Source organism: Taudactylus pleione, unplaced genomic scaffold (assembly GCF_031769625.1).
Source record: "Taudactylus pleione unplaced genomic scaffold, aTauple2 ptg000268l, whole genome shotgun sequence".
Taxonomy (NCBI): Eukaryota; Metazoa; Chordata; class Amphibia; order Anura; family Myobatrachidae; genus Taudactylus; species Taudactylus pleione.
The window spans coordinates 1,733,169-1,751,488 of NW_028284670.1; the positions used below are offsets into that span (position 1 = coordinate 1,733,169).

General features: G+C 38.7%; 1 protein-coding gene and 1 pseudogene across 1 annotated transcript; both read left to right on the plus strand.

Annotated features, from left to right (window-relative positions):
- Positions 1-3,299: 3,299 nt before the first annotated feature.
- On the plus strand, positions 3,300-4,244 carry LOC148513835 (olfactory receptor 11A1-like). Its single transcript, XM_088481266.1, has one exon. The coding sequence runs from the start codon at positions 3,417-3,419 to the stop codon at positions 4,242-4,244; it is 828 nt and encodes a 275-aa protein (XP_088337392.1). The 5' UTR covers positions 3,300-3,416.
- A 1,874-nt stretch (positions 4,245-6,118) lies between these two features.
- On the plus strand, positions 6,119-17,634 carry LOC148513836 (olfactory receptor 10A3-like; annotated as a pseudogene).
- Positions 17,635-18,320: the final 686 nt, after the last annotated feature.

The window sequence follows — 18,320 nt, forward strand, 5'->3', positions numbered from 1 at the left end:
GTATAAACAGTACATTGATAATACTGTAGTGCGATCTAAAGCTTCTCCATAAAGGTCCTCTAGGACGCCTTTGTGGGTGAGAGGCCCAGTTATTAGGTCCCTGAAAAAGACACAATGGACACGATTTTCAAAAGTGCTGAGTTTGCATAACTGTATATACGAATGCGATAATTATTATTATTATTATTATTATTATTATTATTATTATTTATCCTTTACTGCTTATAACAATGTCTCTTGTTTCATATATTTGGTGTATTTCCCCATCCCTGTCATGGTTCTGTTATTCTTACTTTCTATGTAAAGATTCATACAATAGGAGCAGTTTGCTTTGCTTTATATACTGGATGCAGGTATGCTGTATACATGAATAACCATACAGTATAATATTGAATCGTGTCATGTGCATTCCATGTAACATTGTCAGTCATAGATTTATTACATAGTAATTGAAAAATTACTGAAATACTGGAACATACTGGTACTATTATACTGGAACCACTGAGATGACAAATGTGCCACTCCATGCTCCTCAATCTTCTTACTTGCACAGCCCGAGTTACTGTATGTCTGGAAGATCCCACACTGCTTTGCAGAGAGTGTCGGGAAACCACTGAGAGATTCATCATGCTGATTTTTGGAGGCATCAGCTCTATGCTGTGCAGCCTGGGACTTACTGTCACTTTTGAATAGAACCTATAACTAGAGATGTGCACCAACCCCCGTGCTCTGGTTTTGGTTTTGGATGCAGATTCATCTTTGTGTCTTGGTTTTGGTTTTGCAAAACTATCCTCACGTGTTTTGGTTTTGGACATGTACTTTACTTATTTTTACATAGAAAAAACAGCTAAAATAATGCCATTTTGACCTGTTAGCATGCAATCTAAAATCCATATTCAGTTTTTAATTCTGAGTTACAAACTGCAGGAAGATCTGAACCTGGACTTGGCTAAACTCAGAACCCCTAAATTTGGTTATTGTCGGTTCTCTGGGAATCAGACCCGCACATCTCTACCTATTCGATGGTATTTATATTTTTCAACAAAATCCGAACGCCAATGTTGGGCAATACGTAACTTGGTCGTTATAAGTATATGGCCCATTATATATTGGTCATTATTAGTAAGATTCCTGTGATATCTATGAAAAATAGCTAGTAAAGGATTTGGGGATATAGAAACATTTAAAACCTTGGAAATAAGGTCAAATACCCATATCCATGGTGAAGATAAAGCAGGACAAGACCAAAACATATGTAATAAAGTACCTATTTAACCACAATGGTGCCAACATTGATTCAAAATTAATGGCCATATCACATGTAATTTCTCTGGAGTTAAACACAGTCAAAGCAGAAGTTTATAGAATTGTTCAACATGAGAAATACTTTTAGATAAATTAAAACATGTGCTAAACACTGAATTCCAATCTTCTTCAGTAAGCAAACAAGATAAATAAATTTCCCATTTCACCAAAGATGAGAACTTAGAGGGTTTTTGCTCAATAATAATAATAATATTATACCACCAAGTTATACCCCCCCTATACGAAACTTTCACAACTCTATCATATAAATATCTAGGGACAATAAACACTGAATGGGGAGCGTGTGTAGAATTGAACAACCAGTGGTGCAATTGGAGATATTTATAATTTTTTTTTGCTGATATAGAAAACATCTCTTGGATCTGAGTAAAGGAATGCAAAGTGCCTTCAAATGTCACCTCATGTAGAGAAGCCGCTCCCTGAGTTTTCCAATTATCAAATTGTAAATTAGGATTAAAGGAAGCTACTACTTCTAGGGAAAGGTTAGAAGCAGGTAAAGTAACTTCCTCCAGCTTGGAAACTGCCTCATGCCATGCTTTACATGATGGACCGTTGTGGTTTGATAGATTGGGGTAACCATAGTAGATCTGTTAAGGGGAGTGGAGAAACCAACATCTTTTCAAAAAGGACCCATGTTTTAGGATTTTCCAAAGAAAACTACTCTCCTACCTGACTCAATAAACATGCTAATTGGTAAAATTGTAAATCTGGGAATGCTAACCCACCATGACAATACTCTCCTAGCCAATCTAGGTTTTTTAGCTTTCCAAACATATTTTATACATACTGCATTGAATTTATTCAACAAACATTTCAGAACCAGAACAGGAATTGTCCTAAATAGATAGAGCAGTTTAGGAAGAATGATAATTTTCAATGCAGCTATACACCCCATCCATAATACCTCCTGCATCATCCAATCTTTTAACCGCATGGATAGAGGACAATAGGGGAAGGTAGTTGCATGAAATTAAATTGGCTACTCTCAGTGTAATCTGGATCCCCAGATATTTATGGCTTCTATCCTGCCAAACATATGAATATGTAGCTTTGAGCAGGGTTAATAAACTTGGGGGGAAGTTATTCGGAAGAGCCTCCGATTTAGTGGTATTTAATTTATAGTAGGAGACTAGAGAGTATTCTTTTAAGACTGTATGTACATATGGTAAACTTGATGAGGGATTAGTAAGAGCTACTGTAGAAGTACTTCATATGCAAATAAGCAAATTTTGGGGCACTTATCAGATAATATTGGACATCTCTACCTATGACCAAGAGGAGATGGAGCTCTGTATTTTTTCATTTATATTTATCTGAGTTTACAGGAACATAGAACATGGTGGAAACAAATATGTTTCATAGGCAGCTGGGTCATTAAATTCCAAACAGTACAAAGTTTTTTAAGTAATTAAAGATGATTAAACCAAGAACTATTTAATTACAGCAGTGTTAGACATTATTTGATGTGATATGAAGGTAGGTAGGAGCACTGCAATAGAAGTTATACAGTAATTTACAGCTACCCTCCTGAAACAACCTTCTGCTCCTCTGCACCGTTAGATTCACTTGTAATTTGCAGATGCTTCTCCTAATAATACGTTCATGGTCATTGCTCATAACTCTGCTTATATTTCATTCATGAGCATAAACAGAAACATGTAAGTAGCACACACGTGAATTAAAAAGAAAACGGTTTAGAAGAATATATAAGAACATTCTGAATATATAGAATATATATAGATATCCTTCAAAAGAAGTAAGGATCAATAAAGTTTGAGGTAACAATAAGTTTAAAAATGGGGCAATCTAGATGGGCCAAGTGGTTCTTATCTGCTGTCAAATTCAATGTTTCTATGTTATATGACAAAATATCTCAAAGACTGAATAAGAGTTATCATATTGTAAAATAAATTCATACTGGCTAAATTAAATTCTGTTTATTTTTCATAGAACTCACAACGAGAAAAGATAATCACACAACAGTCAAAGACTTCTTACTATTGGGATTCCCACAAATAAATGGTTTAAATGCCATAATTTTATTTCTACTGTTACTGATTATTTATATTATAACACTCAGCATAAATTCCATGATCATCGTATTGGTGTCAACAAGGCAACAACTACACTCTCCCATGTACTTCTTCCTACAGCAATTTTCACTTAATGAAATTGTGTTCCTGACTGTTATCATCCCTAACATGCTACGTGTCATATGGCTGGAAGGAGCCACCATCTCTATCATTGGTTGTATAACTCAGTCTTATCTTTATTGTGCTATTGGGTGTTCAGAATGTCACCTGCTCACAATCATGTCTTATGACCGATACCTGGCCATATGCAACCCTCTGCGTTATAGCACCATCATGAACATAAGACTTCAGCGTTCCTTGGTTATCTATTGCTGGGTGTTGGGCTTTCTGCTCACCCAGATTACTCTTTATTTCCTGTGTCAACTTGAGTTCTGTGGACCCAATGTCATTAACCATTTTTTCTGTGATGTTGCTCCTTTTGTTGAACTTTCCTGCTCTTTCCCACATGCACTGCAGTTAGAAGTTATGATTATCGCTGTCCCTATCATAGTCATCCCATTTATCTTAGTTGTTGTTAGTTACATCTGTGTATTTATAGCAATTTTCAGGATCTCCTCTAAAAAAGGCAGGAAGAAATCCTTCTCCACTTGCAGCTCTCATCTCTCTGTTGTGACCATGTACTTTGGAACCTTGGTCACTATTTACTTGGTTCCAGCTAATGGAAACTCCTTGACCATGAAGAAGTTGAACTCTTTATTGTACACTGTGGTAACACCACTATTTAACCCAATCATATACAGTTTGAGGAATCAAGAAATGAGAAACATCATGGGGAATTTACTAAGAGTTAAGTGCCCGTGGCAAAACAAGAGAACATTGTATTAGACAGTAATCAAATTGCTACTCATTTTTACAATATTACTATGTGATCCATTATTTTAATTGGTACTTAAGGATTACAGATTGACTGAGAATAAGAGATTGAGAGTTCTAAAAGTTATTTTCTGGTGGTGTTTGTACACAATAATTATTTTCCTATGTATATTTGGATGTATTTTGTGTTTATGCCTCCATATGCTTTAAAAAGTGGAACGGATCATGGGGGGAGGAATGCAGGTTTTGGTAATGTACAGTAGATGAGGTGTGTTCACACAAGTTTGTCCCTTCCAGGTCACAAGATAGATGTGTATGTCCCTGTAAGGAGATGTAAGACTCGTGTGTGCATTAACCCTGGTATTAATTATGCATAGTAATAGTGACAGATTTCTGCCACTTCTGATTGGCTGAAGGAGCCAAGGTCCTTTGCACTCTTTTGATCTATTCAAATAATTTATTTGGTACAGTATTTGCAATCAGTCCGTGGCAGGATAGCAAACTCACATTTTTTTCTAAATGTAAAGACTATGGATGTTGTATATAAGGGAACATAGGTGCTTATTCAGTCATTTATGATAATGCAATCACAGTTTTATCAACAATCTGGTAAGGTCACATTTTATGCAACTTCTTCGAGGTGAGATACAATAGGTGAAGTATTTTAAACTGTGATTCCAAATGATTGTAAAACTTGGACAAATGATGAGTGGTAGTTAAATGGTCTCCCATTGCTGAACTGTAAAAGTCAACTGGGCATATGATTCCCACTAAGTCATCTCCTACTCAGTAGGTGTACCACAAGCCAATGTTTCCCTTAGAGTTGCCACTTTTTATTTTTGTTGAAATATAATTTAGGGAAAGCTACTAGGAACCTCGCTCCCTCAGTCAACTAGAAATCCAATATCTAATATGAAAATATGTAAACTATTTACCAGGTGGCAGGTGATATTTGCCCTGTAATTTGGGCAATGGAGTCATAAAATTGACACACAATAATGATGTGTCCTCGAACACTTTTGCTGCAGTCATGCCAAACTGCCCTTTTTGGTGCACTAGGGCCTGTGCGACTTGGCTTGCGCTGATCATCCTTTTTTGCTCAAATGTCCATCTTATTCACACAAATTACACAATGGGATGAAAACCGCTTAACCAGATTGCACTGATTAATTTGATATGCGTCACTTTTACATCTCTGTGTGAATGAGTATGAATCTGTATACGAAGGGCTTCAACGGAGCAGTCGCAGCTTTTTTTTATGCCAAGTTACATTGTTCTTCATCTACAACTTTGTACATATTTAAAAAAAATTCTTGTGCAGTTAATGTCCCTGCCCGGCTTCTCTGTAACAGATTGATTGGTGTTTTGCTGCATCTTTGGTGCAAATAAGATGCAAATTTAAAGAAGAAGTTGCTATGCTACATACAGTGCCACATGGCATATTGATGCTTGACGTATGAGAACACATCTGCAATCCACATCATCCCTCTAGTACACCAGTTGGAGATGCCCAGGTTAATAATCACTTGTGAGAGAGCAAACATGAAGCAACCATGCTAAGGGTGATGACTGACAGCACAAGACTTATGGATGAAAATAGCAGATTATCCCATGCTACAAGGGAGTCTATAATGGCTTTTTTAAAAATCTATAAAAGTTCAGACAGAAGGAAATTCTGTAACAAACATTCTCTCTAAATCAGCCCAAGGTTTCGAGTTTGATGTTAAAGTCTAATTGCGTACTGTATTTGTGAAAATAGGTAAATAAACTGGTTTTAGTTAGACAATGATATGCATGAGTGGATATTATTATTTACCCTTCCAGATACTGTATAAGTTAAGATTAATCTTTTTGTGTCTGATCTAAGTAATGTTTTAGGATCATAAATGGACTTGTTAGAAAAAGATACATTAGTTTATGGTAAAACCATCACTTTAAATGTGGCCAAGCACCCCGACCAAGACCCCAATCAACTCTTCAATGGCTCCGTTATATGTTTTAGTTTTGGGTTCAAGTTTATCTCAGAAGTCAGCAAAACGATTTGGGATAGTAGATACAAGATATAATCAGACTTTCAGTTTTATTTTTATTGGGTGTTTGAGGCGAAGAAACACATCACCTGAAATATTATTTGCCAGGGCCACTGTCTTCATGGCATTCAGTTTAAATAGAGATTCATCAATATATATTCATCAATAACATCAAGTAAGGCAGCAGTGACTTCTCTGCAAAAAAAAACTTAACTTATGAGTAGAGGGAGCCATAAAAATACCCAGGAAAGACACCAAATCCCTAACTCTAGATGAAAAAGTTTATATAATTAATATATAAAGTACATTAATAGATTAATGGGAAAAGATGACATTTGTGATAGGGAAGAAACTTGACATATAGCCATTACATTATAATCTACCTGAGGGCTACTTTAAAGGATGGATATTGCTTTTAATACCTAACCAATAAAGCCAAAATGCAAAAATGTTGCAATGTGAAATGACCAATGAAGACAGTCAAACACCTTATTGACGTCTAAAGAAAGAATATTTCAGTCAAGTCAAATACTCTATGTGTATAATGAAATGTCTGCCTGTCTCTTGTAATGACTGGCCTCAACTCCACTCCCCCCCACCACCAATCTAGTGAATGCAGAAATATAGCCTGGACCACTGATGTCTATAGCAAACAGTGTTATGATGCCCCCCAACAGTACAGATATGTACTAGATGCCCCTCAGACAGCCACACACACATATGAAGTATAATACATGTAAAATGTAAAAAAATATGATAAATATTAAAAAAGCATTATTCTAAAATAATGTTAATAAAAAGATTTTGTAACAATTTTTTTAATACTTTGAAACAATAAACATAACATTATTTATTAAAGGTAAATTTTGCTTACCTGGCATACTTTTGTTAGGTTGAACATTATCTTGTCTCTGTTCATCTGTGTCACCTCTGATTGGCATTACAAGTCATAAGTAGGAAGGCACAGATCACAGATGGGGAAGGGGGACATATAGTATGGAGGGCAGAGGCACAGATATTGGAGAGTGGCAAAGGACAGATAATGGATTGAAGCAGATAATCAGACAATGTTGGAGGTAGAGATACAGACAATGAAAGGGGGAGGGGCACAGATAATTAAATAGGAAGAGGCACAGAAAATGGAGTCGGGGCAAAGGCACAAATGGAAAGTAGGGGCAGAGGCACAGGTGGGGAACTTTTGCTTGTTTTACTTTGTAAATGAAACAGCCAATGTAATAAGGGGAGGAGAATAACAGGGGACAAAATCTGGGGACAGGGACAGAGAGAGGAGGAACTAAAGCCTTTTGAAAGAGAGGCAGGTCTGGTACACGCAAACTTGTGCCCTCATATTAATTCAGTAGCTGTTCAGTAGAAGTGATTTATGGGCAAGGCCGGAGAGATAAACGACTAAAGCTCCCAATGAGACATTCATGGTGGTCCCTGCCACAACACCTTGTGCCCCCCTATCAAACTCGCAACTATAACTTCTACCTCCATGTTTGACAGTTGGTATCACAAGGCTTTATTTAATAAAAACTGACTCGTAAATGCCGCCACTTTGCAGTATATTTTAGACCAAAATGCATTTAACATAGGGTCACAAAAGCATTGCCCTTTTGAAATTGCTTTCTGATAATTTTGGAAGCAAGATTAAAACCCAGTAATGTTTTGCATTTAAAAAGATTGGCCTTTTACATACATACCCCTTACTCTCTAACTCTTAGAGATGTCCAGTGTCAATGCCACCACATTGGTGGGTGCACTGCATCTGAGTAGAGGTTAAACTATATCTATAAATGTGAAATAACCCAACTACATTTCTGATAGTTACTAATTGCTAAATGGTTAATGCACAGGAAAGCAAAAGTATTTTTTCCCCAGAGAAACATATATTTGTCCCTGGACAGTTTCTTTGATTTAGATAAACAGACAAATCCCACAGCGTTCAGTGATACATATAATACACAGGGATCTCCACATGAATTCTTCATTTATAAATAATGGCCTCTTATCCTGTACAAGCTATACCCTTAGGAACTTAAGCCAATTAATATGGAGCCTACATACAATGAACGTTGTGTGGATTACGGACCAAAATCAATGTTACATGGGGTACTGCCATTAATGAAAACATAACAATTATCATAAATCTCTCAAAAATGTTCATTAATGACTGAAGGATTATTTAAGAATCTTCAAACAAAACTAATAGAACAATGGTTTTACATGGTGAGGAAAATGATAGTTTAAAAAATCTGTAAAACAGAGATGGTGGTGAGCAAACAGTGCCACAAGGTTTCTGTTAGAGATGTGTGCGGACCCCTGTGTTTTGTTTTTGGTTGTAATTCATCATCGTGTTTTAGGTTTGGTTTTGAACTTTTTTGTTTCGAATCTGGTTTTGGTTTGGTTTTGAATTTCTTTAAAATCGATAAAAAAAACAATAATAACAGCTAAAATCATGTAACTTGGACCTGTTTACATGGAATCCAAAACAAAAATCTGTATTTTAAATCTGAATTTCGAAGTGACTCGAAGCCCCTCCATGGGCTAAATTTACTCTCAGGCACTATTCAAAAATGCTGCATTTTTATATTTTAAAAGGTCAACAATCCAGCATCCAAAGCCTCCAAATATGCAGGGGAACTGAAAAGAGCCACTTAGTAAATGCGGCCCCATTTATCAGATATACCTGGGCTGGGTATACAGTATAAACAGTACATTGATAATACTGTAGTGCGATCTAAAGCTTCTCCATAAAAGTCCTCTAGGACGCCTTTGTGGGTGAGAGGCCCAGTTATTAGGTCCCTGAAAAAGACACAATGTCTAACACTGCTCTTATTGCAAATACACCAAATGCATAATACTGTCTCTTCACCTTTACATGAATGAAGCAAAACTCTTTTGATTCACAAAGGACACGATTTTCAAAAGTGCTGAGTTTGCATAACTGTATATACGAATGCGATACTTATTATTATTATTATTATTATTATTTTTATTATTATTATTTTTATTATTATTATTATTTTTATTATTATTTATCCTTTACTGCTTATAACAATGTATCTTGTTTCATATATTTGGTGTATTTCCCCATCCCTGTCATGGTTCTGTTATTCTTACTTTCTATGTAAAGATTCATACAATAGGAGCAGTTTGCTTTGCTTTATATACTGGATGCAGGTATGCTGTATACATGAATAACCATACAGTATAATATTGAATCTTGTCATGTGCATTCCATGTAACATTGTCAGTCATAGATTTATTACATATTAATTGAAAAATGACTGAAATACTGGAATATACAGGAATCATTAAACTGGAACCACTGAGATGACAAATGTGCCACTCCATGCTCCTCAATCTTCTTACTTGCACAGCCCGAGTTACTGTAGGTCTGGAAGATCCCACACTGCTTTGCAGAGAGTGTCGGGAAACCACTGAGAGATTCATCATGCTGATTTTTGGAGGCATCAGCTCTATGCTGTGCAGCCTGGGACTTACTGTCACTATTGAATAGAACCTATAACTAGAGATGTGCACCAACCCCCGTGCTCTGGTTTTGGATGCAGATTCATCTTTGTGTCTTGGTTTTAGTTTTGCAAAACTACCCTCATGTGTTTTGGTTTTGGACATTAATTTTTTTTATTTTTAAATAGTAAAAACAGCTACAATAATTTCATTTTGAACTGTTAGCATGCAATCTAAAATCCATATTCAGTTTTTAATTCTGAGTTACAAACTGCAGGAATATCCAAACCTGACTTGGCTTAACTCGGAACCCCTAAATTTGGTTGTTGTCGTTTCTCTGGGAACCAGACCCACACATCTCTACCTATTCGATGGTATTTATATTTGGTACAAAATCTGAACGCCAATGTTGAGCAATATGTAACTTGGTCATTATAAGTATATGGCCCATTATATATTGGTCATTATTAGTAAGATCCCCGTGATATCTATGAAAAATAGCTAGTAAAGGATTTGGGTATATACTAGGGGTGCACCGGCCACTTTTTGTGTTTTGTGTTTTGGTTTTGGATCTGGATCTTTCTTCGTGTTTTGGATCTGGATTGGTTTTGCCAAAACCACCCTTCCGTGTTTTGGGTTCTGGGTTTTGTGTTTTGGATCTGTATTTTTTTTTAAAAAAGCATAAAAACAGCTAAAATCACAGAATGTGTTGGTTTTTCTGCCCCTATGCTATTATTAACCTCAATAACCTTAATGTCCACTAATTTCCAGTCTATTCTGAACACCTCACACCTCATAATAGTGTTTTTATGTCTAAAAGGTTGCACCGAGGTAGCTGGATGACTATGCTAAGCGACACGAGTGGGCGGCACAAACACGTGACCCATCTAGGCGTGAAACTGCAGTGGCAGACAGGATGGCAGTTTGAAAAACTAGGCCCCAAACTGTACATAATGCAAAGAAAAAAAAGAGGTGCAAGATGGAATTGTCCTTGGGCCCTCCCACCCACCCTTATGTTGTATAAACAGGACATGCACACTTTAACAAAGCAATCATTTCAGCGCCAGGGTCTGCCACACAACTGTGGCTGAAATGATTGGTTCGTTTGGGCCCCCACAAAACAAGCTGGCAATTAATCTTTCCCTGCACAAACTGGCTCTATGGAGGCAAGATGTCGTCCTCATCCTCCTCATCCACCGATTCCTCACCCTCTTCAGTGTTGTGTACATCCTCATCCTCACAGAGTATTAACTCGTCCCCACTGGAATCCACCACCACAGGTACCTCTGTACGTTCTGGAGGCTGGTCTCCCTGGAAGAGTTGATAATTCATTTTTATGAATATCATCTTCTCCACATTTTGTGGAAGCAACCTCCTACGCCTTTCGCTGACATGGTTCCCGGCTGCACTAAACACTCTTTCGGAGTACACACTGGAGGGGGGGGCAACTCAGGTAAAATAGAGCCAGTTTGTACAGGGGCCTCCAAATTGTCTCTTTTTCCAGCGAGTACAGGTATGGACTGTCTGACATGCCTACTTGGATGCTGTCACCGATGTAATCCTCCAACATTCTGTCAATGGTGACAGTATCATATGTAGTAACAGTAGACATGTCAGAAATTGTTGCCAGGTCCTTCAGTCCGGACCAGATGTCCAAACTTGGTCCTGGCTGCCCTGCATCACTGCCAGTGGGTTGCTTAGGATACCTAAGTTTTTTCCTGGCAGCCCCAGTTGTGGGAGAAAATGAAGAAGGAGCTGTTGACGTGTCATGTTCCGCTTCAGCTGACAGTGTGTTCACCAGCAGGTCTTTGCACCTCTGCAGGCTTGTGTCAGCCGGAAAGAGAGAAACCACATAGGCTTTAAACCATGGATCGAGCATGGTGGCCAAAATGTAGTGGTCTGATATCAACAGATTGACCACCCTGGAATCCTGGCAAAGCGAATGAAGGGCTTCATCCACAAGTCCCACATGCCGAGCGGAATAGCTCCATCTTAGCTCCTCCTTCACTTTCTCCAACTGCTTCTGCAAAAGCCTGATGAGGGGAATGACCTGACTCAAGCTGGCAGTGTCTGAACTGACTTCACATGTGGCAATTTCGAAGGGCTGGAGAACCTTGCACAACATGGAAATCATTCTCCACTGTGCTTGAGTCAGGTGCATACCCCCTCCTTTGCGAAGGGCTGGAGAACCTTGCGCAACACGGAAATCATTCTCCACTGCGCTTGAGTCAGGTGCATACCCCCTCCTTTGCCTATGTCATAGGTGGATGTATAGGTCAATCGTTTAGTAAAAGTAGTGTTGTTCCTAGTTCCTCTCTGGGATGATGAACGACTCCCAGCAGCAGCAACAGCAGCAGCGGCAGCAGGAGGCGTAGCAATGCAGAATCGTCCGGATAGGAGAGTCAGTCATGCCAGTGACATGGCCTGCAGGACTACTTCCGATCCTGACTAAGGAGGAAATTGACGAGGAGGGAGTTGACGGTGTGGTTTGCAGGCACTTGGATACAACAGGACAACGGGATTTAGGTGTCCCTGGACTGCTTACAGTCTTAGCCAAAGTTTCTGAACTTGACAGTAACTTTTAATGAACGCGCTGCAGGTGCCGTATAAGGGAGGATGTTCCTAGGTGGTTAACGTCCCTACCCCTACTTATTCCACCTTTACATATGGTACATATGGCAAGACAGTTGTTGGCCGGATTTGGATAGAAATATTGCCAGACCAAAGAGGTGGAATGTTTGGTCTTCTGCCCAGGCATGACCGTGATGGGCTTTTTCATCCCACGGACAACAACTGTCTCCCCAGAGCCTGATTTAAACAAACCACATCACCATCAGAATCCTCCTTGCCAACTTCCTCCTCAGCGCCAGCTACACCAGTATCCTCATCCTGTTGTACTTCAACAGTGACATCTTCAATTTGCATATCAGCAAGTGGACTGTGGGTGCTCCTTTCAGCACTTGCAGGGCTTATGCAAATGGTGGAAAGAGCCACCTCTTCCCGTCCAGTGCTGGGAAGGTCAGGCATCGCAACCACCACCACACTTGGACTCTCCTTGGGGATTTGTGATATCTTCTTAGAATGCACAGTTCTTTGCTGTGCTTTGGCAAGCTTAACTCATTTGATTTTTTTAGTGGGAGGAGTGCTTCCATTGTCATGTGCAGCTGAACCACTAGTCATGAACATAGGGAAAGACCTTAGCCATTCCTTGCCACTCCATGTCGTAAATGGCATATTGGCAAGTTTACGTTTCTCGTCAGATGATTTAAATGTTTTTTTAAGGTCATTTTCCTGAACTTTGTCATTTGGGATTGTATGTGCCCTCTACTATGACATTGGGCATCAGCCTTGGCAGACAATGTTGATGGCATGTTATCGTCTATGTCATGACTAGTGGCAGCAGCTTCAGACTAGGAGGAAATGGTTCTTGATCTTTCCCTAATTTATTTTTATCGGAGAAAGTTTGGTCCTCCATTTATGTTATATTGATATATACGTGCGGCTAAGGTGCACACAAACACAGAAAATAATTTTTTATTTTTGTTGGAGACTAGTGCACTTTGTGGGTTACACCACCCTTTAAGAAATGAGCCAGCTGGCCCTTTAATTATGGGACACAGGCGCATGCTTGGCACTACTCCTTTGTTGATGCATGTGCAGCCACTGTGCACACAATTCACAAACACAGGAATTTTTATTTTTTTTTAGCACTTGGGGGGAGCACCCATGACGGACAGAGCACCCCCTGGACAACACTACAGCACCCCTTTAGGACTGGGACACTGCACAGGACTTTGGAGTGGACACAGCCCCTATGGACAAAACTTTTATTTTGTTTGGAGTGCCCTTTGGGGGTTACAGCACCCTTTAGCGGTCAATCCAGCCGGCCCTTTATTTATGGGACACAGGCGCACGCTTGGCACTACTTTGTTGATGCACGTGTGGCTACTGCGCACACAATTCACAAACTCAAAAAAATATATTTTTTTATTTTGTTTGGAGTGCCCTTTGGGGGTTACAGCACCATTTAACGGACAAGCCAGCCGGCCTTTTACTTATGGGACACAGGCACACGCTTGGCACTACTTTGTTGATGCACATGTGGCTACTGCGCACACAATTCACAAACACAAAAAAATATATTTTTTTATTTTGTTTGGAGTGCCCTTTGGTGGTTACAGCACCCTTTAACGGACAAGCCAGTCGATCTTTTACTTATGGGACACAGGTGCACGCTTGGCACTGCTCCTTTGATGATGCATGTGCAGCCACAGTGCACACAATTCACAAACACAGAAAAAATATTTTTTTTTAGCACTTGGGGGGAGCACCCCTGATGGACAGAGCACCCCTGGACAACACTACAGCACCCCTTTAGGACTGGGACACTGCACAGGACTTTGGAGTGGACACAGCCCCTATGGACAACTGACTGCACAACACAGTCCAGCCAGCCCCTATGGACTTTGAAGTAGTGGACACATCCCCTATGGACAACAGCAGCACAGCATAGCAAAGCACAGCACAACACTACACTGCACTACACTACACTACACTACAACACTACACTACACTACACAGCCCAGCCAGCCCTAACTCCCACCCTCCCTCTTCACTGTCTACAGCCGAGTGAGAAAATGGCGCCGACGCGGGTACCTTATATAGGATCCAAAACCCGCGAGACCCGGAAGGCGGGATGATGACGTTTTGCCTCGATTTCAGATCCGAGTCAGGCGGGAAAAGTCGAGCCTGACTCGGATCGGCCTCGGATAGGGGGGGCTCGGGGGGGTTCAGATTTCAGAAATCCGGACCCGCTCACCCCTAATAGAAACATTTAAATCCTTGGAAATAAGGTCAAATATCAATATCCATAGTAAAGATAAAGCAGAACAAGATCAAAACATATGTAATAAAGTACCTATTTGACCACAATGGTGCCAACATTGATTCAAAATTGATGGCCATATCACATGTAATATCTCTGGAGTTAATTACAGTCAATGAAGAAGTTTATAGAATTATTCAACATGAGAAATACATTTAGATAAACGAAAACATGTGCTAAATACTGAATTCCAATATTATTCAGTATTCGAACAAGATAAATGAATTTCCCATTTCACCAAAGATGAGAACTTAGAGGGTTTTTGTGCAATAATAATAATAGTAAACCACCAAGTTATACCCCCCCTATACGAAACTTTTACAACTCTTTCATATAAATATCTAGGGACAATAAACACTGAATGGGGAGCGTGTGTAGAACTGAACAACCAGCGGCACAATTGGAGATATTTATAAAAATCTTTAGCTGATACAGAAAACATCTCTTGGACCTGAGTAAAGTAACACAAAGTGCCTTCAAATCTCACCTCATGTAGAGAAGCAGCTCCCTGAGTTTTCCAATTATCAAATTGTAAATTAGGAATAAAGGAAACTACTCCTTCTAGGGAAAGGTTAGTAGCAGGTAAAGTAACATCCTCCAGCTGGGAAACTACCTCATGCCACGCTTTACATGTGGACAAAACAGCCACCAAACCGGTGGACCATTGTGGTTTTATAGATTCGGGTAACTATATTAAATTTGTTAAGGGGACTGAAGAAACCAACGTCTTTTACAAACGGACCCATATTTTAGGAGTTTTCAAAGCAAACTACTCTCCTACCTGACACAATAAACATGCTAGTTGGTAAAAATTTAAATGTGGGAATGCTAACCCACCATGACAATACTCTCCTAGCCAATCTAGGTTTTTCAGTTTTCCAAACATATTTTATACATACTGCATTGAAGTTATTCAACAAATATTTCAGAACCACAACAAGAATTGTCCTAAATAGACAGAGCAGTTTAGGAAGAATGATCATTTTCAATGCTGCTATACACCCCGTCCATAATACCTCCTGCATCATCAAATCTTTTAACAGCATGGAGATAGAGGGCAATAGGGGAAGGTAGTTGCATGAAATTAAATTGGCTACTCTCAGTGTAATCTGGATCCCCAGATATTTAAGGCTTCTATCCTGCCAATCATATAAATCTGTAGCTTTGAGCAGGGTTAATAAACTTGGGGGGAAGTTAATCGGAAGAGCCTCCAATTTAGTGGTATTTAATTTATAGTAGGAGACTAGAGAGTATTCTTTTAAGACTGTGTATAAATATGGTAAACTAGATGTGGGATTAGTAAGAGTTACTGTAGCAGTACATTGTCTGCAAATAAACACATTTTGTGACTCTTATCAAAGAATATTGGACATCTATACCTATAACCAAGAGGAGATGGAGCTCTGTATTTTTTTCATTTATTTTTATCTGAGTTTACAGGAACATGGAACACGGTGAAAACAGATATGTTTCAGAGCCAGCTAGGTCATTAAATTCCAAACAGTACAAAGTTTTTTTAGTCATTAAAGATGATTAAACCAAGAACTATTTTATTACAGCAATGTTAGACATTATTTGATCTGATATGAAGGTAGGTAGGAGCACTGCAATAGAAGTGATACAGTAATTTACAGCTACCCTCCTGAAAGAACCTTCTACTCCTCTGCACTGTTAGGTTCACTTGTACTTTGCAGATGCTTCTCCTAATAATATGTTCATGGTCATTGCTCATAACTCTGTTTGTATTTCATTCATGAGCATAAACAGAAACATGTAAGTAGCACACACATGAATTAAAATGAAAACACTTTAGATGAAAATATAAGAACTCTCTGAATATATAGATTATATATAGATATCCTCCAGAAGAAGTAAGGATCAATAAGGGTTGAGGTAACAATATGTTTAAAAATGGGGCAAACTAGATTGGCCAAGTGGTTCTTATCTGCTGTCAAATTCTATGGTTCTGTTATATGACAAAATATCTCAAAGACTGAATAAGAGTTATCATATTGTAAAATAAATTCATACTGGCTAAATTACATTCTGTTTATTTTTCATAGAATTCACAACGAGAAAAGACAATCACACAACAGTCAAAGAATTCTTACTATTGGGATTCCCACAAATAAATGGTTTAAATGCCATAATTTCTACTGTTACTAATTATTTACATTATAACACTCAGCATAAATTCCATTATCATTGTATTGGTATCAACAAGGCAAGAACTACACTCTCCCATGTACTTCTTCCTCCAGCAATTTTCACTCAATGAAATTGTGTTCCTGACTGTTATCATCCCTAACATGCTACGTGTTATATGGGTGGAAGGAGCCACCATCTCTAACATTGGTTGTATAACTCAGTCTTATCTTTATTGTGCTATCGGGTGTTCAGAATGTCACCTGCTCACAGTCATGTCTTATGACCGATACCTGGCCATATGCAACCCTCTGCGTTATAGCACCATCATGAACATAAGACTTCAGCGTTCCTTGGTTATCTATTGCTGGCTGTTTGGCTTTCTGCTCACCCAGATTACTCTTTATTTCCTGTGTCAACTTCAGTTCTGTGGACCCAATGTCATTGACCATTTTTTCTGTGATGTTGCTCCTTTTGTTGAACTTTCCTGCTCTTTCCCATATGCACTGCAGTTAGAAGTTATGACTATCGCTGTCCCTATCATAGTCATCCCATTTATCTTAGTTGTTGTTAGTTACATCTGTGTATTTATAGCAATTCTCAGGATCTCCTCTACAAAAGGCAGGAAGAAATCCTTCTCCACTTGCAGCTCTCATCTCTCTGTTGTGACTATATTCTATGGAACCTTGATCACTATTATCTTGTTCCAGCCAATGGTAACTCCTTGACCATGAACAAGTTGATCGCCCTTTTGTACATTGCGGTAACACCACTATTTAACCCAATCATATACAGTTTGAGGAATCAAGAAATGAGAAACATCATGGGGAATTTACTAAGAGTTAAGTGCCCATGGCAAAACAAGTGATCATTATATTAGACAGTAATCAAATTGCTACTCATTTTTACAATATTACTATGTGATCCATTATTTTAATTGGTACTTAAGGATTACAGATTGACTGAGAATAAGAGATTGAGAGATCTAAAAGTTATTTTGTGGTGGTGTTTGTACACAAAAATTAATTTCCTATGTATATTTGGATGTATTTTGTGTTTATGCCTCCATACGCTTTAAAAAGTGTAATGGATCATGGGGTGGAAGAATGCAGGTTTTGGTAATGTACAGTAGATGATGGTGTGTTCACACAAGTTTGTCCCTTCCAGTCCACAAGATAGATCTGTATGTCCCTGTGAGGAGATGTAAGACTCGTGTGTGCAGTAACCCTGATATTAATTATGCATAGTAATAGTGACAGTTTTCTGCCACTTCTGATTGGCTGATGGAGCCAAGGTCCTCTTCACTCTTTTGATCTATTCAAATAATTTATTTGGTACAGTATTTGCAATCAGTCCATGGCAGGATTGCAAACTCACATTTTTTTTAAATGGAAAGACTACCGATGTGTATATAAGGGAACATAGGGCTTATTCAATCATTTATGGTAATGCAATCACAGTTTTATCAACAATCTGTTAAGGTCACATTTTATGCAACCTCTCCAAGGTGAGGTACAATCGGTGAAGTATTTTAAACCGTGATTCCAAATAATT